This window comes from Dreissena polymorpha, chromosome 14 (genome assembly GCF_020536995.1).
Source record: "Dreissena polymorpha isolate Duluth1 chromosome 14, UMN_Dpol_1.0, whole genome shotgun sequence".
Classification (NCBI taxonomy): Eukaryota; Metazoa; Mollusca; class Bivalvia; order Myida; family Dreissenidae; genus Dreissena; species Dreissena polymorpha.
Genome location: NC_068368.1, coordinates 68,793,280 through 68,818,529, shown reverse-complemented (window position 1 = coordinate 68,818,529; position 25,250 = coordinate 68,793,280). Strand labels below are relative to the sequence as shown.

The window sequence follows — 25,250 nt, the reverse complement described above, 5'->3', positions numbered from 1 at the left end:
TAAAAAGGGTATACCCGACTTCTTCTCGACCTCTTGTCGATAACACACGACCCCCACACGACTCATTCACGACTTCCACTTAACCATCTTTCCGATTTCCGCTCAATCATCTCGACCTATACGATCTCAGACCAAGTGGACCACAGCTCGATCACCTACAGATCTTCACACGACCAGATATGATGGTCGTACAAAGTCGCGAACGGTTGTGTATTGAAACTCTGAGAATAAAAACTTCAAGCATTGTTGTTCCCTAATCACTTTAATCATCATGGATTTTTTTTACTAGTTTAAGCAGTATCAGTCGCCTTTTTGCCATTTCTTGGCATCTTTGGATGTTTACTCGTCCGATTCTAAGAAGGTTATGAGTGACAAGCACGACATTTTGCACTTGAGTTTTGTTTTAGTGACATGTGCTTGTGTATGGTCGAATAGGAATTGGGAAGTGATCGTGTACGGTCGAGTAGCCGTCGGGTAGCAGTCTAGTAAATCTGTACATCAAATCGAATAGAGGTCAAGTGGATCGTGTTGCGATCTAAAATAACTCGGGTAGAGGTCGAGCGGATCTGGTAGAGATAGTGTAAAAGATGTCAATCCGATTGCCACACGATTGCTTCATGATCAACTCGATCTTCTACTAGACTAATACACGACCACTTGCCGAGCGCTTCTCGATCCATATCCTACTCGACCGCTACTCGATATTTTTTGACATGTAAAAAAATATCAAGTAGGAAGCCCGACCAATGCTGACCTACCCCAACGCCCCTGATCACTCATGCCGACAGAACTAGACCAGTACCCGACCGCTTGGTCGGGCTTGATCGAGTTGATCTGATCGGCAGTGGGAACCCAGCTAAAACAGTGTGATTTGAGATTGCCAAATTATGCTTTTGCATACAAATATATGCATAAATGACCTGAAAAATAACATGTGTTTTATGAATCCTAAGAACCACAATATAATTAAACTGAACTGCATTGAACCAAACAAGAAAATCATGCTGATTTAATGCAGATTACATTTTGAAATACAGATGAGCCAAGATATAGATAGAAAACCAGGTTTAATGCATGTGCGTAAATTGTCACTCCAGATTAGCCTGTGCAGTCTGCCAATCAGGGACTTCACTTTCTGCCTAATCTTTATTTTCCATAAGAAAAGACTTTGTTTAAATGAAAAATACAATACAAGCAGAAAGTTTCATCCCTGATCAGCCTGTGAGGACTGAACAGGCTAATAAATCTGGAAGGAGGTCGTTGAGGCATAATGTATATGGTGTCAGCATAGCAACTGGGAGGTCAAGGGTTCGATCCCCACTTAGATGGCGTTCTTTAGATCTCCTCCAAAGACACCAAGTTCTAGGACCAGCACACAGACTTGAGAGCTTTTCAAATAACCCTTAGGCTTCCGATGCAATCGAGCTAAAATAAATAGGTTTAAACTTATATGGAAGGACACTTTACACACATGCCTCGTTTACCCAGAGAATGGCTCAGATGAATTTGACTGGAGCCTGCCTATTCATGCCATTGACTGGAGCCTGCCTTTTCATGCCATTGACTGGAGCCTGCCTATTCATGCCATTGACTGGAGCCTGCCTATTCATGCCATTGACTGGAGCCTGCCTATTCATGCCATTGACTGGAGCCTGCCTATTCATGCCATTGACTGGAGCCTGCCTTTCCATGCCATTGACTGGAGCCTGCCTATTCATGCCATTGACTGGAGCCTGCCTTTTCATGCCATTGACTGGAGCCTGCCTATTCATGCCATTGACTGGAGCCTGCCAATTCATGCCATTGACTGGAGCCTGCCTATTCATGCCATTATGAGTAAGAAGCCTTCACTGAACACTGTCTTATTATTAACACATTTATTGGTGAACTATACATATATAACCATGACAAAATGAAATTAACTAAAATAATTGTTTGTTTCTATATAAATGTACGTGAAGTTGTGAGCTTAATATAATATAAGAACTTGAACATTATCATTTTGGCAAAATAAACATATTATTTTACAAATTGATTACTATAATAATATTGTTAAAATACAGAGACACATAAAACAAGAGATTGCCAAGCAATATGGTCCCCTACCGGTGAAACTCCACCATTGTCAGTAAAAAAAAAATTAATTATTTTATTTGTTGCCATAGCATCCAAATTTTTTGACATAGAAACAAAATGAAATGATGTGCATGATCTCCATATTGCCATCTAGCCATGTTTCAAGTTTCATGAAAAAATATGAAGAACTTTTAAAGTTATCGCAGAATCCAGAAAAGTGTGACGGACTGACAGACAGACTGACAGACAGACGGAGTGCAAACCATAAGTCCCCTCCGGTTTCACCGGAAGGGGAAAATAATATTGAACATTCCGTTTGTTGTCTATCATTTCATCCCACAGTATGTGCAGACCCACACAATTGATGTTCCAAGAAATCACAGAAAGTCTACTTACAAACAAAGGTGTTTGCCTTTAGTTGATCAATGATATGGTAAAACAGGGCTTAATGACTTTGCATAAAGTATTGTCCTAGATAAACCTTGCAGCCCTCCCAGGCTAATCAGGGAGGACACTTTCCTTTTTACTGGTATTTTAAAGGAAATCTCTTCAAAGCAAACATCCACTTCAAACAGAAAGTGTTGTACCAGATTAGAATGGACAGACTACACCAGCTGATCTGGGACAACACTTTTAGCATGCATTAAGACCCATTTTTCCAAACAAGACTCAAATAATTAGCATTCCCCCATTCAATCTTGTCTGAAATTGTTGCCCACAATAAAGCCGATTAATTGATTGCACAATAATAAAACAACACCTGTTTTTGGTCCCATTTGCAAGTTTTCTCATCTTTAAATATTTTTTCCGATTTGGCATTAACAACATGGTGAGCGTTATACATGGTTGCGCATTATACACTGTAAAGTACGGTACTCCACTCTGGTTATTTGAGACCGCTGGTCTCCACACACGCGGGGTGTGCACTATACACGTTAAAGTACGGTACTCCTTTCTGGTTATTTGAGACAGCTGGTCTCCACACACGCGGGGTGTGCACTATACACGGTAAAGTACGGTACTCCACTCTGGTTATTTGAGACCCAAGGTCTCCACACACTCGGGGTGTTGCTGGTACACGTGCACTCTAAGGGACTCCTTTCTGTTGAACAGTTTCCTGCACACTGGGCACTCAAGTTTCTGTTGGTTGGAATGCACCTCCTTCATGTGTCGGCTCAGGTTGTTCCTGAATGAAAAGCTCTTGTGGCAAATACTGCACGGAAACCCCCCTATAATGAGAGGTAAGAAAAGGGTTACATACAACCATTTTCAAATGCTGCACAGAATAACCCCTATAGCAGACAAATGCAAAGAGTTACATACAATAATATGTGTAATGAGAAGAAAAAGAAGAGTTACAAACAACTATATTCAAATGCTTTTTGCTGAAGTTGTTCTAGCAAAGACTGCAAAGAAAAAAACCTGTAATTAGAAGAAAGAAAAGGTGGGTTAAACACAACTTTATCTGTAATGGGAAACGAGAGAAGATGGGTAACATATAACTACATCTGTAATTAAAAGGAAAGAAAAAGTGGGTAACATACAATTATATTCAAATGCTGTAATGAAAGACAGGAGAAGGGTTACATAATACAATATTAAAATGCTGTATTTCAAGATAACTTTCAAGAATTTTGTTTATATTAATTGGATTTTAAAATAGCATTATGCATTTGCAAACTATCAATATATTGAATGCTTGTACTGATGAACTGATTGTATAAACATTTTTGTAAAACACATAACACCATTACATTTCTTGCCCATTATTAGCTACTTTGTCCATCGATGTACTTTCACTTGACGACTATTCTATCTAAATCTTAAACAATTTTTGTAAATCGTATAATTAATTGTTTAACTCACATCTCTATGAAATCTGACAGTGCGTGAGTGCTTAATATTGTTAAAAATCAATAATTTTGTTAACCAGAAATCACCTATCACAATATCATCTTTTGTATAATTTTCTTACCACTTTGGCTACAGTGAACAGATAGCTTGCGCTAAGCCAACGCTGATATGGGCAGTTCTCTGTTAACCCTTTGCATGCTGGGAAATTTGGCGTCTGCTTTAATGTCGTCTGCTGAATTTCTAAAATTAGCATTTTCTTCGATTTTTTCAAAGAATACTATCAGAATAGCAAACAGTTTGGATCCTGATGAGACGCCACGTTCTGTGGCGTCTCATCTGGATCCAAACTGTTTGCAAAGGCCTTTAAAATTCGGTTCCAGCACTGAAAGGGTTAAAAACACGCTCACCACATGTGCGCAAAGTATCATCCCAGATTAATCTGTACAGTCTACACAGGCTTAACTGGCTTTTGTAGAGAAGTAACTTCCTTTAAATGAACATTCCATAAAAGTGGACAATGTCATCCCTTATTTGTCCGTGTGGACTTAATAAGCTTATCTGTACGACCCACTACGCACATGCATTTGGCCTGGTTTTCAGAGCACAGCTCATACATATTTTTAACATCATTATAACATCAAAATGTGCATAAACTTTCCAAATCAAGGTTACAATTTGAGTTCGTTTAAGATTAATATCGGCAAGGAAAGACAAGGAAAGACTTGCTTGCACTTGCTTTGCTCCTTATTCCTTGGATATTATCAGATTTTGTGCATTGACCAATCCATGATTTAAAAACAAGTGAACGACGCATATTCTGTTGTTGTTGTTGTTTTAAAATAGGAATTCAATAAATTTTCATGTTAATGAGTCATTTTTAGAAAAAAAAGCTAATTTGTTGAATTGATATCCCACGCCTTCTCCTGATTTATATCCATACACTTCATGTTGAAATCTTATGTAGTTTCTGAGGTACAGTTTTTGACAGACGGACTGACGGACGGGCTGACTAACAGACGGACAACGCCAATACAACATCCATCTGCCTTTCGCAGGGGATAAGAACTGCAAAGTTTATGCTGACGTTATTAATGATTTCTCACAGTATTTGATTTATTTACAGTATTTACAGTATTTACAGTTTATCGTTAGATTGATGTCAAAATTATTACAAAGCCAACAATAGAAATACAGATTCCATTAAAGAATCAGAAAATTCGAATTTATTTCCACTAAGCAATTGATCAATCATTAAGTTCACTTGACCATCAGTTTATCAATCATACATGTAAAGTTTACATGGGTGTAATTGTGTTAATCACAAGGTGGAAATAAATGTAAGTTTATCCATCATAATGTTCACTAGGGTGCCACTTTATCCATGTGGTAATAATGGACATTTGACTTCACTAAGGTGTCCTCATGTGGTTATGGTAGACATGTAACTTCATATTGGTGTACTTTACATGGGTGTCACTTCATAAATCAGAATGTTCACTTGGGTGTCATCATGTGGTTATGGTAGACATGAGACTTCATGTTGCTCTTGGTGAAGAACCCCTTCCCACACACCCTACAGATGTAGGGCCTCTCTCCCGTGTGGATCCTCATGTGAACCTCCAGGTTGGCACGGCGACTGAACGTCTTCTGACAGAGGTGGCAGGTGATGTCTGTGAGCAAGAAATAATCACATTGTGAATTGTCATGTAAAACATGGTAAAGTACTGTTCACGTTCATATAACATTAACGTACTGTTAATGTGTATAAAACATAGTAACGTACATGTACTGTTAATGAGCATATAACATAGTAACATACTGTCTATGAGAACATACTGTAAATGGTGATATAACCTAGTAACATACTGTCAATGGTCATATAACCTAGTAACATATTGTAAATGGTCATATAACCTAGTAACATATTGATCATTGTCATATAAAATAGTAACATACTGTCAATGGTCATATAAAATAGTAACATACTGTCAATGGTCTTATAACTTAGTAACATACTGTTAATGGTCATCTAACATAGTAACATATTGACCATGGTCATAACCTAGTAACATACTGTAAATGGTCATATAACCTAGTAACATACTGTCAATGGTCATATAACCTAGTAACATACTGTCAATTGTCATATAACCTAGTTACATACTGTCAATGGTCATATAACTTAGTAACATACTGTCAATGGTCATCTTACATAGTTACATACTGTTACTGGTAATATAACATACTAACAAACTGTCATTGGTCATATTACATAGAAACCTTCTGTCATTGGGTATATAACATGGTAACATACTGTCCATGGTCATATTACATGATTACAGTAGTAAAATGGCCACCATTTTTAGTCCTATTTGTTTTGTTGTCTTGAAATCTTTTTTTCTCTATTTTGCCATTTAAATAACAGATGGCCAAATGTTGGCTGTTATACACGATTGCGCCCTATACATGGTGAAGTATGGTACTATTGCTGTTGTAGGCTTATCCACAAATAAGTGAATTCTTCGCATATTAGTGAATGATTTGTCACTGAATCACTTCTTTTAATGATAATCAACTGAAAGGCAGGATGACAGCATAAATTACAAACTTACATACATTTGATCCGTGTGATGTTTAAATTGTGTTAGTGCCATAAAATGACATTTGCGACATTTATCAATCGGGGATGGGAATGCCAAAATTTGCTAATGAACGAGTTCAATTTGCTAATGGACATGCTCATTTGCTAATGGACAAGCTTCAATTTGCTGACAGACATGCTTCAATCAACTTGTCCCTGGACCAGTCAATACTTCAAACATTTCCACACCCCTGTTAATCTTTACATAATGAACGTTATTAATCAATTTACTTCAATTATGACTTCGAATTTTAAGAGAAGTATTAAATACAACTTACAACACTAATTATTTCATACTTTTTATTATTTCCAAAACATTTATAACACTATTTACAATGGGGCATGGTTATATATCATAGAATTCAGTTTAACCTAAATGTACATAAAACATTATCATGTGACTCATTCTGTGAAAATAGTTTTTTATGAATTTGCATTAAGTCTTGTCTCAGATAAACCTGTGCAGAACAGTGAAGTTATATATTTCTTGTAGCGAATACAGCTTTAACTGCACATTATCAACAAATTGTGTTGTTTGTAACTGTTCCCAGCAGAAACAGCATATTGTTAATGCCCATTGTATGAAATGCGGAACCAGGCATTGAAATGTTGGTGTCATTTTAAACCAAACAATTGTTCACATACTACATAGGGAAAGCCCAACTTTCAGGGATATGTCATACTTCATTTTGCCAGCAACTGCCTAGAAGAATGATATTGTGTTATAGATTTTATAATGAATTAGTTAAGTTTATGTACTAAATGCAATGAATTTAAATATGTTTAAACAAACTTCACTTAGTATACTGTTAAGGCCCTATAACTCATGAAAAGCCTACACAAACAAAACTGCAGGAAGATATAGGAAACAATCCCAGCATTCAATTTATGCTGATGGTGTTCACAAATGCCGGGAAAATGTTGTCTACCTTTAGGTAGAGTATAATCAGAGTATATTCCAGCTTTCAATCTAAATTTGAATTGTTTGTGGCCATCATGTAAGTAAGACACGAGGTTGTGTCAATTCTAGTGCTGAATCTGTTAAATGCACAAAGTTACCTAAAAATTACACATCACTATAACATTGATTGCTGCATGTTTGCAATGTATAGCTCAACTAGAGGTTACAAATCAATCTTGCACTGAATATTATTGTTACAACAGAGAGGCACCTCACCACTCTTGCACTGCATACTGTTGCTACAGAGGTTACATATCATTCTTTCACTGAATACTGTTGGTACAACAGAGAGGCACCACACCACTCTTGCACTGCATACTGTTGTTACAGAAGTTACACATCATTCTTTCACTGAAATAGTTACTATGCCAAAGCGATAAACAAGAGGTTACATATCACTCTTTTACTAAATGGTCTAGGTACATCACAGAGGCTACACATCACTCATGTACCGAACGATGTGCGTTAAAGAAATGCGACTGTAGATGCTGTTTCTGTCTGAAAGCCTTCCCGCAGGCGACACATTGGAAGGGTTTCTCTCCGGTGTGGACCCGGATGTGCTTCACGAGGTCACTACGAGACTTGTTGACCCGCTCACACAGACGACACTTGTAGTTGCCCTCCGCCGTTCGTTCCATGAACTCACCTGAAACATGAGACAAACATTAAGTCTCTTCCTTATCTGCAATGATCAAACTTGCCTCAAGTGTTTTACATATTAGAGATTAGGCTGTCATGCAAACTTAAGGTCAAAGTAACCACATGAAGGTAAATCATGGCTGGAGATAAAGCTGTCTCTAGGACTGCCTTGCTACTGTAGTTTACGATTATTACATAATTGATACTACTTTACATAAGTGTTTGGTATAATTTTCAAGCACCATGCATTTATGATCAGTTGAGATACATTCATATTGTTGTCACTAAGAGATGCCTTGGGGAAGAGAAACATAGCAGCACTGAGGTGGTCACATGAGCTTTGTCACTGAGAGATGCCTTGGGGAAGAGGAACATAGCAGCACTGAGGTGGTCACATGAGCTTTGTCACTGAGAGATGCCTTGGGGAAGAGGAACATAGCAGCACTGAGGTGGTCACATGAGCTTTGTCACTGAGAGATGCCTTGGGGAAGAGGAACATAGCAGCACTGAGGTGGTCACATGACCTGCTTTACAATATGAGCATCGTTCTGAGAAAATAGTCCTTGACGCATGTGCATAAAGTTTCTTAAAACATACCATAAAAGCAGAAATGTTGCCCTGCTACTGCACAGGCTAATAAGGGACGCACTTTACACACATGCATTAAGCCCAGTTTTCCTACAACACGGCTCATATTTTATAGTTTCAGGTTTTTAATGACAACTCTGGAAATATAAATGGTACAAATTAAATTGGAAACAAAAAAAGAACACGGTTTCATTAAAATGATAAATTTGATGTCTTTCTTAAAAAAACTTCGAAATACAAACAGTTTTAATGAACAACAAGAGGGCCAAGATGGCCCTAGTTCGCTCACCCGGGAGGAGTCAGTTCATTCAATCTTTACCAAATGTCACACTTGACCTAGATATTGTCTAGACAAACATCCTGGTCAAGTTTCATCATTATTGCATCTGCGAGTCATGATCAATGTACCTATGAAGTTTCATGATCCTAGGCGTAAGCTTTCTTGAGTTATCATCCAGAAACCATTTTTTTAAGTTGCGTCACCATGACCTTGACAGCCATTGTGTGAATACGTTTTTTGGCACTGTGACCTTGACCTTTGACCTAGTGACCTGATAATCAATAGGGGTCATCTGCGAGTCATGATCAATATACCTATGAAGTTTCATGAACCTAGGCATAAGCGTTCTTGAGTTATCATCCAGAAACCATTTTACTATTTCAGGTCACCGTGACCTTGACCTTTGACCTAGTGACCTGAAAATCAATAGCGGTCATCTTCAAGTCATGATCAATGTACCAATGACGTTTCATGATCCTAGGCCTAATTATTCTTGAGTTATCATCTGGAAACCATTTTACTATTTTGAGTCACTGTGCCCTTGACCTTTGACCTAGTGACCTGAAAATCAATAGGGGTCATCTGCCAGTCATGATCAATATTCCTATTAAGTTTCATCATCCTAGGCGTAAACATTCTTGAGTAATCATCCGGAAACCATTTTACTGTTTCGAGTCACTGAGACCTTGACCTTTGACCTAGTGACCTGAAAATCAATAGGGGTCATCTGCCAGTCATGATCAATGTACCTATGAAGTTTCATGATCCTAGGCATAAGCATTCTTGAGTTATCATCCGGAAACCATTTTACTATTTCGAGTCACTGTGACCTTGACCTTTGACCTAGTGACCTGAAAATCAATAGGGGTCATCTGCCAGTCATGATCAATGTACCTATGAAGTTTCATGATCCTAGGCCTCAGCATTCTTGAGTTATCATCCGGAAACCATTTTACTATTTCCAGTCACTGTGACCTTGACCTTTGACCTAGTGACCTGAAAATCAATAGGGGTCATCTGACAGTCATGATCAATGTACCTATGAAGTTTCATGATCCTAGGCGTAAGCATTCTTGAGTTATCATCCGGAAACCATTTTACTATTTCCAGTCACTGTGACCTTGACCTTTGACCTAGTGACCTGAAAATCAATAGGGGTCATCTGACAGTCATGATCAATGTACCTATGAAGTTTCATGATCCTAGGCGTAAGCATTCTTGAGTTATCATCCGGAAACCATTTTACTATTTCGATTCACTGTGACCTTGACCTTTGACCTTGTGACCTGAAGATCAATAGGGGTCATCTGCCAGTCATGATCAATGTACCTATGAAGTTTCATGATCCTAGGCCTAAGCATTCTTGAGTTATCATCCGGAAACCATTTTACTATTTTGAGTCACTGTGACCTTGACATAGTGACCTGAAAATCAATAGGGGTCATCTGACAGTCATGATCAATGTACCTATGAAGTTTCATGATCCTAGGCCTAAGCATTCTTGAGTTATCATCCGGAAACCATCTGGTGGACAGACCGACATACCGACCAACATGTGCAAAACAACATACCCCCTCTTCTTCGAAGGGGGGCATAATTAGACCAGTTTATATGCATAATAATTGGATTTGTCACCTTTATAGGGCCTTTAAGGATGACAATGCCTTATATTTTATGTCTATTTATTGGACAACACTTACATAAGAATAATTAAATGAAGTATACATATACATCTAAACTATAACAACCTCTGTAATACAACATGAAGTATACATATACATCTAAACTATAACAACCTCTATAATAAAACCATCAGAACACACGGAGCTCTGGGAAAAGCAGACTTAACTCTTTACCCCTTAGATTTGTATTTGTAGTGCCTAAGAAAGTTCTATTAAATTTAATTTTTAAGGCTTCATCTCTACGCCTTAGGTACTGATGAGCAGCAAACAGCATAACACCTGAAAAGACTGCGAGTTACTCGCAGGCTGTTCTAGTTTTATGCTGTTTGTTCACTTTGGCTCTGAGTGGGAAAGGGTTAATGCATGTGCGCAAACTGTTGTTTCATATTTTCCTGTGCTAATATTCGTACAGATAATATATCCTTTCAACGAAAAATCCCTAAAATTGCGAAGTTTTGTCCCTGATAAGAATGTGCGCATTGCAAAAGCTAATCTGCGACGATACTCTACAAACATGAATTAAGTCCTGTTTTCATAGAGCAGTACTGAATTATTTACAAAGAAGTGTGACATTGTAGAAGTGCAAAAAGAATAATTCTGATTTACAAACAGCTTGGTTTTAAAATATAACTTTCAATTTGTTTTCAAATGATAATTATGTTCATTACTGCATGAGGTTGAAATGCACCATGTTACTGAATGATGTTGTAATGCACCATGTTACTGCATGAGGTTGAAATACACCATGTTACTGCATGAGTTTGAAATGCACCATGTTACTGCATGACGTTGTAATGCACCATGTTACTGCATGACGTTGTAATGCACTATGTTACTGCATGAGTTTGAAATGCACCATGTTACTGCATGACGTTGTAATGCACCATGTTACTGCATGAAGTTGTAATGCACCATGTTACTGCATGATGTTGTAATGCACGATGTTACTGCATGACGTTGTAATGCACCACTTTGTGGGCCCTCATGTTGCTGATATGGCTGAAGGACTTGTTGCAGATCTCGCAAGTGAAGGGCCGGTCCCCTGTATGTGTCCTCATGTGGACTCGCAGGTTCCCCTTCAGACTGAACTGCTTGCCACACACTGGACATGAAAACCGGCCATCACGTCCAGGGGCTGGGAGGGGGCCTGCAAACATAAGATATAGAGGTGTAAGCAGTTACTGTAAAAACATTTACATTTGTCTGCATGATATTTGGGAGGGGGGGTTCAAAATGGAATAACATTTGAATGTTTAAACATATGATGAAAACAAATACACATGTACAACTTCATATTAAAAGGCAGGAAGTTTGCATGATTCAAGCTAAAACGCGAAGGAATCTTTTTTATGAAAACAGTAAACAGTCAAACAGAATTCAGAGAGACGGCCGAAAAGGATGTGGTAATTTTAGTATACACTTGTCTACTTCATCGTGGCTGAATTACATATTGAACTGATATAGTTTATAAATGAAAATGTGTGAGTTTCTTTTAAATGAAATATTTCTGTGGACAGGTTAATTTCTGTGGACAGGTTAATTCCTGCTTTTCTCAATTGGAAAAAAAAACTAAAGGAATTTGTGCCTGTCATTTTCTAATGTGTTTGTGTTAAATTAATGGATTGGCAACTCCACGCAATCAACGACAATTATTGCCCGTAAATAAAACTGATTTTACGGCATTTGATTGTGCTGCTGCAAAGTACAAATAATATACAAAAGCTAATGCTTCAAGGAATTCAACAACATTCAATATGAGCTACAAATAAGAAATATAAAATAATACAAATATCAAGAAATATAAAACACAAAAAACAATGGATATATCATGAAAATTGCAAAAATATTTTTTCTATTCAAGTCATTTGCACATTCACTATTAACTCATGAAAACCATCATTTTATATGGGTGTGCTTGGTGTGTGATTTTAGAGTTTTAGGGTGTGAATGGAATTTAATTACAATTATATGCAATCGGAAGAAAACTCTGTCAATAATTTTTGACAACACAACAAGGTGACAAAGCTCTTAAAACAGACATACAAATAAACACCTAGTTCAACTTAACAAGATTTATTTTTAAAAACATTTTTTACTTTACACTCTTATGATGCAAACAGAATACGTTGCTATCAAGAAAAACATTTGTTTTCCACAATCAGTATCAAAGACAAGAAGGCCAAGATGGCCCTAGTTTGCTAACCTGAGAGGAGTCGGTTCATTCAATCTTTACCAAACATCAAACTTGACCTAGATATTGCCCATACAAACATCCTGGTCAAGTTTCATCATTATTGAACCAAAACTCTGGCATATAGAGTGTTTTTGTTTTTGTAAGATTTCACCTGGTGACCTATATTTTGAGTTGACCCCCCTTACCAAACATCAAACTTTGCATACAAAAATAAATATTATGACCAAGATTCATAAAATCTGAAACAAAATTGTGACATCTAGAGTGTTTACAAGGATTTTGATTAATATAATGAAAATTTGGACAATCTAAGGGCAATAATTATGGCATTAATTATGTGATATATATAAAACCAATCTTTGTACCAAGTTTCATGATGATAGGGCAAAAATGTGATTTCTAGAGTGTTCACAAGCTTTTTTTACTATATAAATATAAGAAAACTGCCCCCCCCAGCAGCCATGTTATTGAACTGACCGGAACCATTTTCGAACTCAACTCTCATATCAAGGAAACAAATGTTCTGACCAAATTTCATGAAAATTGGGCCAAAAATGTGACTTCTAGAGTGTTCACATGTTTTCACTATATACATATTGAGAAAAATGCCTCGCCCACTGGCGGCTATGTTTTTTTACCGATCTGGACCATTTTCGAACTTGTCCGAGATATCAATAAAACCAATGTTTTAACCAACTTTCATGATGATTGGACAAAAATGGTGACTTCTAGAGTGTTAACAAGGTTTCTCTATAGCCAATTAGGAAAACTGCCCCCCCCCCCGGCAGCCATGTTATTCAACTGACCGGAACCATTTTCAAACTCAACTCTCATATCAAGGAAGCAAATGTTCTGACCAAGTTTCATGAAAATTGGGCCAAAAATGTGACTTCTAGAGTGTTCACATGTTTTCATTATATACATATAGAGAAAAATACCCCGCCCACTGGCGGCAATGTTTTTTCACCGATCTGGACCATTTTCGAACTCGTCTGAGATATAAATAAAACAAATGTTTTGACCAACTTTCATGATGATTGGGCAAAAATTGTGACTTATATAGTGTTTACAAGGTTTCTCTATAGCCAAATTAGGAAAATTGCCCCGCCCACTGGCGGCCATGTTTTTCAACGGACCGGAACCACTTTTGAACTCGACCAACATATCATTAAGGCAAACATTTTTACAAAGTTACATGAAGATTGGGCATGAAATGTGACTTCTACAGTGTTTACAAGGTTTTTCTTTTTTTGGTCTAGTGACCTAGTTTTTGACCAATCATGACCCAGTTTCGAACTTTTACACATGTAAACAAATCTCAGAAATGACCCCCGGGTCAAGAAAAATCACAACCATGAATAAGTTTGAACCCTAGCTCAGTTAAATCAGTTGCACATTGACAATTTCTTCATGAGCATAACCAATTGACCGATGCATTGTCAACACTATCATTCAAGTTAACATATTCACTAGAACTTCATATGTGTCACCATGTGACTTCGTAAGTGCTGCCTCTGTCTGAATTGCTTGTCACACTGTGAACACTTGTACGGTTTCTCTCCTGTATGAACACGTAAATGAACCAGCATGTCAGACTTCTGGTTTGCCTGACGACCGCACAACACACACTCAAACTTCCCGTCTTCTGAACGTCGAAACAGCTCCTCTTTGCCTGTAATGCAAAGGTAAAGTGTTCTAATACTGGATAACAAACAAAAAGTTTTTGAGTACATGTCAGAAAATTGTGACTGTGCAAGAAATATTCAATTGAAATTTTTCACTATTATAATTTCAGTCATTCAGGATAAATTGTGTATCGATAATTTAAAATCATAATAATTTCTTCGACTCCTACAAAAAAATAGTTTTTTTTAAGTGTGTGAATAATACGTAATAATGAGTACTTGAGTACACAGTCTAAAAATTCCTCACTGACTTATGGAGCGTGTTTGAATAATCCACTGGAATCATATGCAATGTGCAATTATACAAACAGACATAAGAAAAGTATGTCAAAATATTTAACATCTGAAATAGTAATGCGACTATCAACTTAAAGACATATGCTGGCGTAATGTACTAGAAATACTTTTTTTTACTGTATTTTATTAAGAACATGTATATTACAAAGCATTTCAAAGAAAATGTGAAATACAACAAATAAAAGCTGTTTACATAAAAAATACATGCATTCATGCAATTTTAAAGGAAAAGTATCAAAAATCCTTACAAAAAATAAGATGACAATTATCAAGAAAGAACAGTATATACACAATATTTTAGAAATTTTCCACATTAAAAAAACAGTGCTTGGGAAAATGGAGTTTAATGCATGAGCAAAAAATATCATTCCAGATTAGCCTGTGCAGTGTACACAGGCGTATGAGGAAGGACTCTTTAGCCTAGAATGGATTATGGATAAGAAAAGCCTACCTTTAAATGAATAATTCCATCAGAGCATTATGTGTTGTATCTGATAAGCCTGTGCAGACTGCACAAGCTAATCTGGGGCGACACTTTATGTACATGCATTAAGCCTCATTTTCCCAGAACAAGACTCAATTAATATCAATATTTAAACATGCAAAATCTCTTTTAATACAGACAAGTTCAGCAGTTACAAAGCAATGTCAGAAACAGACACTTCAGCTGTAACATTAAAGCTATATAGTCATATGGTACACACCACCGCAACAATACGGTATATACACCACTGTAACCATTGAGATTACACTAAACTGTCTCATTCAAGTGTGTGATCCGGTGACTACGGAGATGCTGCCTCTATCTAAAGGACTTGTCACACCCATCACACTTGGCACAACAATCACACCTATCACATACATCACACCATCACACTTGTCACACCTATCATGCCATCACACTAAGCTGTCTCATTCCAGTGTGTAATCTGATGACTGCGGAGATGCTGGCTCTGTCTAAAGGACTTGTCACACCTATCACACTTGTAGGGCTTTTCCCCTGTGTGGACCCTCAAGTGTACCACCAGATTGTGTCGCAGGGCACACGTCTTCCCACAACACAGACATGCAAACTTCCCGTCCGGCGTACGTGTTATCATCTCGTCTACTTTTGAGGATGATAGCGACTCTACCATATTGCCTGAAAAAGACAATGGTAGTTTGTACTTGATCAAGTTCAACACTGAAAAACAATAAACTCTTTCAGTGCTGGAACCGATTTTGAGGGCCTTTGCAAACAGTTTGGATCCAAACTGTTTGCTGTTCTGAAAGTATTCTTTGAAAAAAATCGAAGAAAATGCTAATTATAGAAATTCAGCAGACAACATTTTAGCAGACGACAAATTTCCCAGCATGCAAAGGATTAAGGCTCAAGACACTTATGAGCCAAGGGGAGCACTGTTCAACTCGTTTAGTCATAAGAGTAAAGGACAAAATGTAATTATTGTGTTCTTTCCCCTGTACACAAGTGAAGAGTTTGTTTTTTGTTTCAGCACAATAAAATCCTATTGCAATGCCTATGCAGTGACTCTTAAGTCCGTTTCCAGTTTAGAGGCATTGCTTTTCGCACGGCACATCCACATGACAGTCAGAATAAGGATCGAACTGGCAACTGTCTTACTGAAAGTTGGTTACAATGGTTACCAAAGACCATTTCCATCAGCACTAGTCAGGTTTGATGCATACAAGAATTTATGTATTGCTATGACTTCATTCCACTATGGCAAGCATTAAATCTGATATGATTTAAGACACAAGTATTTCCCAGTGTGTTGAGTTTTAACTCCAAATTGTCAGTGAATGGGTTGGTCTTGTTGCATTTTTTAGCTATTTTTCTAGTCATTGTTGGGCCATATTCCAATGGCAATAAGGATAACAAGAGCACCACATAACGGGTGCCAACGCTCGGCTGGAGGTGCAGTTTTGAATAAATGAAAGCTTGTCAGAATTTTTTTTTAGAGGTCACAGTGACCTTGACCTTTGACCTAGTGACAAAAAAATGGGTGTGGCATGTTGAACTCATCAAGGTGCAGCTACATAATTATGAAGTTTCAATGTTGTAGGTGGTAGCACTTTCATTTTAGAATCAATGTTCAAAAGGTTAACAAAACGAGCTGGCTTTGACAAAATCGGGTTTTCTCCAAAAACAGCCGAGCTAAAAAGTACGTTCATGCTCCCTAATCCAGTCAACAAATTTAACGCTGAAGGGTTTACTTTTTCGATGTTATTACAGGTTTTCAATGTAAAAAAAAATAATCTTGAAGTTGAAATGACTATTTACAGAATATTTTGTGCAAAGAGACTGTATTAATAATGTCTACATGACATAAATTTTTCTATTTGGCCCTTGATCTCGGAAAAACACGGCTTAATGCATGTGTGGAGATTGTCGTCCAAGGTTAACCTGCGCAGATCGCACAGGCTAATCAGGGACAACATTTTGCCCTTCAAATTGATTTATTTTTCAAAAGAGACTTCCTTTCCCCAAAACATGTCATGAAAGCGGAAAGTGGCATCCCTGATTAGCTATGTGGACAGCACTTGCTAATCCATGGCAACACTTAATGCACATGCACAAGGCCCTGTTTCCCTAAAGTGAAGCTCATTCTAACCCTTTACCACTCAGATAAGTATTTTGACACATTTGCAGTCCCTTAGAAAGTTACATTAAGTTAAATACCTTTATTAATAAAGTCAAGTTTCAAAGGTTTCATTTCCACCCCTTAGATACTGATGAGCAGCAAACGGCATAAAACCAGAACAGACTGCGAGTTACTCGCAGGCTGTTCTGGTTTTATGCTGGTTGCAAAAGCCATTTTCACTTTGCTTCTTATGGGTACTCACATTTAATACTTGTCCACATATACAAAAGATAAACACTCCTCTACGTTTATTGACTAGTCACAAATACTCCAGCATAAGGCAATACATAAGTAAACAAGTTTCTGTTTAACATAAATAGTTCTTTTGAGATGCTTATAATAAAACTACTAATACTGAGGCACTTTACAAAAATGTTAACACTTGGTGGATCAACAACTAAATATTTGAAATGTATAAGCCTCACTCGGAAAAAACAAGTCTTAACCCATGTGTTTCAAGCATCGTCACCTGTTAGCCTGTGCAGTGGAAGTCAAGCATCGTCACCTGTTAGCCTGTGCAGTGGAACATGCTTATCAGGGATAACACTTTCAGCTTTAACCAAATTTTCTAAAACAAGACACTTTCCTTTGATTGAAAAATACAATACAAGAGGAAAAGTGTTGTCCCATATTAGGTTGCGCAGACTGCACAGGCTAATCTGGGACAATACTTTTCACATTCATTTAGACTTGATTTCCCAGAGCAGTGCTAGAATGAATTATTTTATAAACAAGGGCTGTTTGTAAAACATGCATGCCCCCCATATGGGCTCTCCGTTGTAGTGAGAGCCATTGTGTGAATATGTTTTTTGTCACTGTGACCTTGACCTTTGACCTAGTGACCTGAAAATCAATAGGGTCATCTGCCAGTCATGATCAATGTACCTATGAAGTTTCATGATCCTAGCCATAAGCATTCTTGAGTTATCATCCGGACACCATTTTACTATTTCGGGTCACCGTGACCTTGACCTTTGACCTAGTGACCTGAAAATCAATAGGGGTCATCTGCGAGTCATGATCATTCTACCTATGAAGTTTCATGATCCTGGGCCTAAGCGTTCTTGAGTTATCATCCGGAAACCATTTAACTATTTCGGGTCACTGTGACCTTGACATTTGACCTAGTGACCTCAAAATCAATAGGGGTCATCTGCGAGTCCTGATCAATCTACCTATCAAGTTTCATGATCCTAGGCCTAAGTGTTCTTGAGTTATCATCCGGAAACCATTTTACTATTTCGGGTCACTGTGACCTTGACCTTTGACCTAGTGACCTGAAAATCAATAGGGGTCATCTGCGAGTCATGATCAATCTACCTATCAAGTTTCATGATCCTAGGCCTAAGCGTTCTTGAGTTATCATCCGGAAACCATTTTACTATTTCGGGTCACCGTGACCTTGACCTTTGACCAAGTGACCTCAAAATCAATAGGGGTCATCTGAGAGTCATGATCAATGTACCTATGAAGTTTCATGATCCTAGGCCCAAGCGTTCTTGAGTTATCGTCTGACAACCACCTGGTGGACGGACCGACTGACAGACCGACATGAGCAAAGCAATATACCCCCTCTTCTTCGAAGGGGGGCATAATAATGTCATAAAACAGAAGCAACACAAAACAGGAGCACCGCATAACAGGTGCCAAGGCTCGGCTGCGAAAGCTTGTCAGAATTTTTTTTTTTTAAGAGGTCACAGTGACCTTGACCTTTGACCTAGTGACCCTAAATTGGGTGTGGCATGTAGAACTTATCAAGGTGCAACTACATATGAAGGTTCAAAGTTGTAGGTGGAAGCACTGTGATGTTAGAGGCAAAGTTAAAGTTTTATATAAGAGGTCACAGTGACCTTGACCTTTGACCTAGTGACCCAAAAATGTGTGTGGCGTGTAGAAGTCATCATGTACATGTGAAGTTTCAAAGTTGTAGGTGGAAGCACTTTAATTTTAGAGGCAATGTAAAGGTTTTAGCACGACGACCTGACGGCGGACGACGAGGAGGCTATGACAATACCTCGGGTTTTCTCTGAAAACAGCCGAGCTAATTAAGTATAAACTTGAAACACAATATTACTCCTAAAGCACATAAAGATTAAAAAAACTTCACAACAAAACACACAGCAAATTGACTTTTTTACTACTTTCATAACTTGAAAAGGCAGTGAAAGGATCCAAGCTCAGTCAAGCCCCAACAACACTTTATTTCCTCTTTCTCTCCTTTTTCAGGTCCAGTATCACTCTCATCTAGTCTTCCTGACTCAGATCATTCTCATGCACGCTGGCCAACAACACATTATTATTCATATACCACAAAGGGACTTAACAAAAAAACATGCAACAATTTATTTTTGTTACTATTTTTAAAACTGTGGGATAACTCTATCATTTGTAATATCAGCAGGTTACAATTTGACCAATTTTGCTAAAGAAAATTCTATTTGTTTTAATCTTTTCCTTCATAAATACATGTACCCATAAAATCAACAAACTAAGAAGAATTTTGCCAAAGCGATTGAACTTTGGCTTGAGAAAAAATTTGAGCCAAAGGAAGCCCTGAAACTTTTTCTTAAAGGCAGTGAAAGTTCTCCCTCAGGTCTACACTATATTTCTCTCCCTACTTGACCTCAGGTCCAAACTTTATTTCCCTGTTCTGTCCCTGCTCACTCTCAGGTCCACACTTTATTTCCCCTTTCTGTCCTTGCTCGCTCTCAGGTCCATACTTTATTTCCCCCTTATGTCCCTGCTCGCTCTCAGGTCCACACTTTATTTTCCATTTCTATCCATCTTCACCCTCAGGTTCACACTTTATTTCCCCTTTCTCTCCCTGCTTTACCTCAGGTCCTTATTTCCCCTTTCTCTCCCTGCTTGCCCTCAGGTCCACACTTTATTTCTCCTTTTTCTCCCTGCTCGCTCTCAGGTCCACACTGTTTTTCCCCTTTCTCTCCCTGCTCGCTCTCCACGCTTTATTCCTCTTCTCTCCCTGCTCGCACTCAGGTCCACACTTTATTTCCCCTTTCTCTCCCTGCTCCCCCTCAGGTCCACACTTTATTTCCCCTTTCTCTCCATGCTCGCTCTCAGGTCGACACTTCATTTCCTCTTTCTCACCCTGTTTGCACTCAGGTTCACACTTTATTTCCTCTTTCTCTCCCTGCTCGACCTTGTGTCCACACTTTATTTCTCCTTAATCTCCCTGCTTGCCCTCAGGTCCTGTATCACTTTAATCTTTTCCTCTGGACTCAGGTCATTCTCATGCACACTGGCCAGGTGGCCGCGCAGATGGTGTTTGAGCCTGAAGGACTTGCTGCACACCGGACAAATGAAGGGCTTCTCTCCGGTGTGGATCTTGATGTGCCGGATCACGTCGGTCCGGCTCCGAGATACGTACCCGCAGACCGCACAGCTACACTGACCAGAGTCCAGAACCACCACCATACCTGAAATAGTGGAAATACAGTGAAAACATGGGAATTACATAAAAATATGGGAATAATGTGAAAATATGGGAAAAACATAAAAAATATGGGAATAACGTGAAAATATTGAAATAACTGAAAATAGGGAAATCTGCGATATTTCATGCGGTTATCACAAGAAAACATAACAATTATGCATTTGTTCAGGTCAGGTAGAACATTTTAAAGACACCATATACATACATTGTTTACAAGTCTCGGACCTGTTTGAAAAACAACAGTAATGTCCTAAAATTTTAGTGCAAACATTTATTGTTTTTCAAGACACACAAAACAACATGTACTAATAAAACATATTCATATCAAATACTAATTTCCTTCTTGATTTGCAAATACCGTTTTAAGCAACTCATGTAAAAGACAATTTTAAAATTTACAGGACCTCACCAGATTTTACCAGACCTTTTTCTTTCATAACCAAATGAATAGAAATATCCTTCCTCAAGTTAACAGGGTTTTTTTCCTTCTCAGAGAATGGCAGTTTTTCATAAATTTCAGCAACGTCGTGCCACTCAAGCTTTCTAATTTATAAAAGTTTGCAACTCAAATGTTTACAATTTAAAAAGAAAAACTATTTTTTTCACAATTTTAAACAGTTCATGACTCATTTTTTTACAAGATGAGGGGGCAAAGGCCACTTCATAAAGATGGGAAAAAGTCCTTATTAGTTTTTCTGTTCACACTACACAAAGCTAACAAATCCCAATAATAACAAAATTAACATTTCTTTCATAACAAACTACAACACACCTTCCAGATATTCACAATATGCACACGATAACTAGAATAGCACATGTCAGGTGCCTTTCAAATCAGAGACATTTTTCTGCCACAAATCTTATCTTTCGCTCAAGTTCTTGATGTTGACAAGATCGCGGAAGGAGTGAAGGTTGCATGGTTCCTTGCTATATATCTGCACATTTAATTGCAGGACCATGTGCTTGGAGCAGGACTATTTTCTGTGCAGGACTTTTTTCTATGCAGGCCTATTTTCTGTGCAGGACTATTTTCTGTGCGGGACTATTTTCTGCCCACTATGTCTGCACATTGAGATGCAGGACCATGTGCTTAGTGAGGTTTCCTTTCAGTGTGAAAGCCTTTCCACACACCTCACAGCTGAACGCCTTCTCCCCGGAGTGAATCTTCATATGCATCTCCATATTCCACTTCCGCGTGAACTTCTTCTCACAAACTGGGCAGGTGAAGTCGCCCTCACGCCCACTGAACAGGAAGTCTGAAAACGTGGCAAGACACAAAATCACTCAGTACACCATAAAGTTGATTTGAACTCCTCGTAGATGTACATGTACATAAATGTTCATAAATAATCTTCAACTTGAATGGAATACTGTACTTTACCATACATTAAATTTAACCATTTACCACGCGTACCCCAATTTTTTACAACTGAGCAGTCGGTTGATCACATCACTGTAACACTGATCATGAGTTTCAAGGATATTTACAATAGAACAAACAATTTTTCACAATAAGCAGTAAGAATAGGGTTGTATCAATCTATAATGCCCACCAACTTTTTAAATTTGAATTTTTGGGGATAAAACTGCGGGTAATACTTGGTAAGTATCGTTCATGAAAGTCTTGCTGCAGAATCTTCAAGTATCACAATAACAATGTCATACATGTATGTTTATAATCAATATTTTATCATATTGTACACCCAGGGTGGTGCAGTGGTCAAGTGGTAACACTCTGGTCTACCATTCCAGAGGTCCCCGGTTCAAATCCAGGCTGGGGCACTGGAAATTTCAGAAATGATTCAAGTGTTTCCCACCCAACTAGAGATGTACTGGTATGAAACCCAGGCAATTCTCGCAAGTATCGGTGCTATACACTGAGCACGTAAAAGAACCAAGGTATCTATTCGCAAAGAGCTAGGGTATCGCACCCGGATTCCTTGTATCCCAATAGTGTCTCTTCTGCTTGCTGTCTCTTCAGCAAAAACCAAAGGACCTTATTGGAAATAAGTGCTTGCACTTTCATGGGTTATCCTTGACTGCAAGGTCAAAATAAATACAAATACAACACTTATTTTTTCATGAAAAAATCCTGATTTCCTGCTGATAACAAGTAAACAACGATGAATTGGTGACTTTTTATTAACAAGAGGGTCTGAAAGGCCCAAAGTCGCTCACCTGAGATAACAAGATATTATTGGGACAAATCTTCTGACCAAGTTTCACGAAGATCTGAAAATAAATGTGGCCTCTAGAGTGTAAACAAGGTTTTACTATAGCCATATATGGAAAAATGCCCCGCCCCCTGGCAGCCATGTTTTTCAACCAACCGGCATCATTTTTTAACTCATCCAAGATATTATCGGGCTGAATCTTCTGACCAAGTTTCATGAAGATCGGACAGTAAATGTGGCCTCTAGAGTGTTAACAAGATTTTACTATAGCCATATAAGGAAAAATGCTCCGCCCCATGGAAGCCATTTTTTTCAAGCAAACATAATTATTTTCGAACTCATCCAAGATATCATTGAGACCAATCTTCTGACAAAATTTCATGAAGATTGGACAACAAATGTGGCCTCTATAGAGTGTTAACAAGGTTTTACTATAGCCATATATAGCCATATAAGGAAAAATGCCCTGCTGCTGGTGGCCATGTTTTTAAAGCAACCAAAACCATTTTCAAACTCATCCAAGATATCATTGGTACAAATCTTCTGACCAAGTTTCATGATGATCGGAAAATAAATGTGACCTCTAGAGTGTTAACAAGGTTTTACTATAGCCATATAAGGAAAATAGCCCCACCCCTGTGGTGGCCATGTTTTTCAACCAACCGGCATCATTTTTGAACTCGTCCAAGATATTATTGGGATTAATCTTCTGACCGAGTTTCATGAAGATCAGACTATAAATGTGGCATCTAGAGTGTTAACAAGATTTTACTATAGCCTTATATAGCCATATAAGGAAAAATGCCCCGCCCCTTGGCAGCCATGTTATTCAAGAAAACCTTACCATTTTTGAACTCATCCAAGATATCATTAAGACAAATCTTCTGACCAAATTTCATCAAGATTGGACAATAAATGTGGCCTCTAGAGTGTTAACAAGGTTTTACTATTGCCATATATGGAAAAATGCCCCGCCCTCTGGTGGCCATGTTTTTCAACCAACCGGCATCATTTTCAAACTCGTCTAAGATATTATAGGGATGAATCTTCTGACCAAGTTTCATTAAGATTGGACAATAAATGTGGCCTCTAGAGTGTTAACAAGATTTTACTATAGGCATATATAGCCATATAAGGAAAAATGCCCCGCCCCTTGGCAGCCATGTTTTTCAAGCAAAGGTTACCATTTTTGAACTCATCAAAGATATCAGTGGGATGAATCTTCTGACCAAGTTTCATGAAGATCAGACAATAAATGTGGCCTGTAGAGTGTTAACAAGATTTTACTATAGCCATATAAAGCCATATAAGGAAAAATGCCCCGCCCATTGGAAGCCATGTTTTTCAAGCAAACGTAACCATTTTCGAACTCATCCAAGATATTATTGTAACCAATCTTCTGATCAAATTTCATGAAGATTGGAAAATAAATGTGGTCTCTAGAGAGGGAACAAGGCAAATGTTGACGTCGCACAACGGACAACGCACGACAGACAACAGACGACGGACAAAAGGCGATCACAAAAGCACGTTGTGCTCAGGTGAGCTAATAAATCTCAAACATCAAATAAGGAAGTATTTCCATACATAGGTAGTGAAAACTTCAAACACGTCACAGCAGGAAGTCCATGTTTCCTTCAGCAGCATAGTGAATGACCATGTGCTTAGTGAGGTTGCCACGGAGACTGAATGCCTTGCCACACGTGTCACACCTGAAAGGTCGTTCTCCGGTGTGTGTACGCATGTGTTCGTTCTCCAATTTCCACTTGGATGTGAGCACTTTACCACAAAGGCTACATTTGAACTGTCCCTCCCCGGTCACTGATGATACTCCCACCCCAGGGGCAGGGGCTAGGTCTGAAAATGAAACTTGGGAGTTTATTATACATGTAGTTGTTATAAATTACTCTATCTAAAAACGCAACGTGGAAGTTACTCTATTTGTTACATATTGATCTATCTGAAAACTTAACGTGCAAGTTAGGTATTTGTAATATATTGATCTATCTGAAAAAGTAACTTGGAAGTTATTCCTTGTTATTATATATTGTTGTCAAAAATGCTCATCATACACATATGAAAACAT

The 25,250-nt window shown here is 38.1% G+C and overlaps 1 protein-coding gene across 23 annotated transcripts in view; it reads right to left on the bottom strand.

The window, feature by feature from the left end:
* The window catches only part of LOC127858384 (zinc finger E-box-binding homeobox protein zag-1-like), a 98,604-nt gene that overhangs the window by 36,026 nt on the left and 37,328 nt on the right, over nucleotides 1-25,250 (bottom strand). The window contains exons 5-7 of one of the 23 annotated variants that reach the window (XR_008038870.1): nucleotides 18,715-20,973; nucleotides 18,045-18,569; nucleotides 17,775-18,008 (exon numbers count right to left, since the gene is read on the bottom strand). The exons of 6 other annotated variants lie outside the window; for them this stretch is intronic. Coding sequence is in view for 10 of the 17 variants with exons in the window: in XM_052395482.1 (XP_052251442.1) it covers nucleotides 20,711-20,973 (263 nt within the window). In the remaining 7 variants the exon portion in view is untranslated. Of the gene's footprint in view, nucleotides 1-1,906; nucleotides 3,306-5,136; nucleotides 5,601-6,854; nucleotides 8,179-8,590; nucleotides 9,601-10,506; nucleotides 11,869-12,778; nucleotides 14,588-15,051; nucleotides 16,039-17,774; nucleotides 18,570-18,603; nucleotides 20,974-21,271; nucleotides 22,247-23,116; nucleotides 25,022-25,250 lie in introns of those variants that run through there. 16 more of the 23 variants (XR_008038875.1, XR_008038873.1, XM_052395482.1 and 13 more) reach the window with 16 other exon arrangements.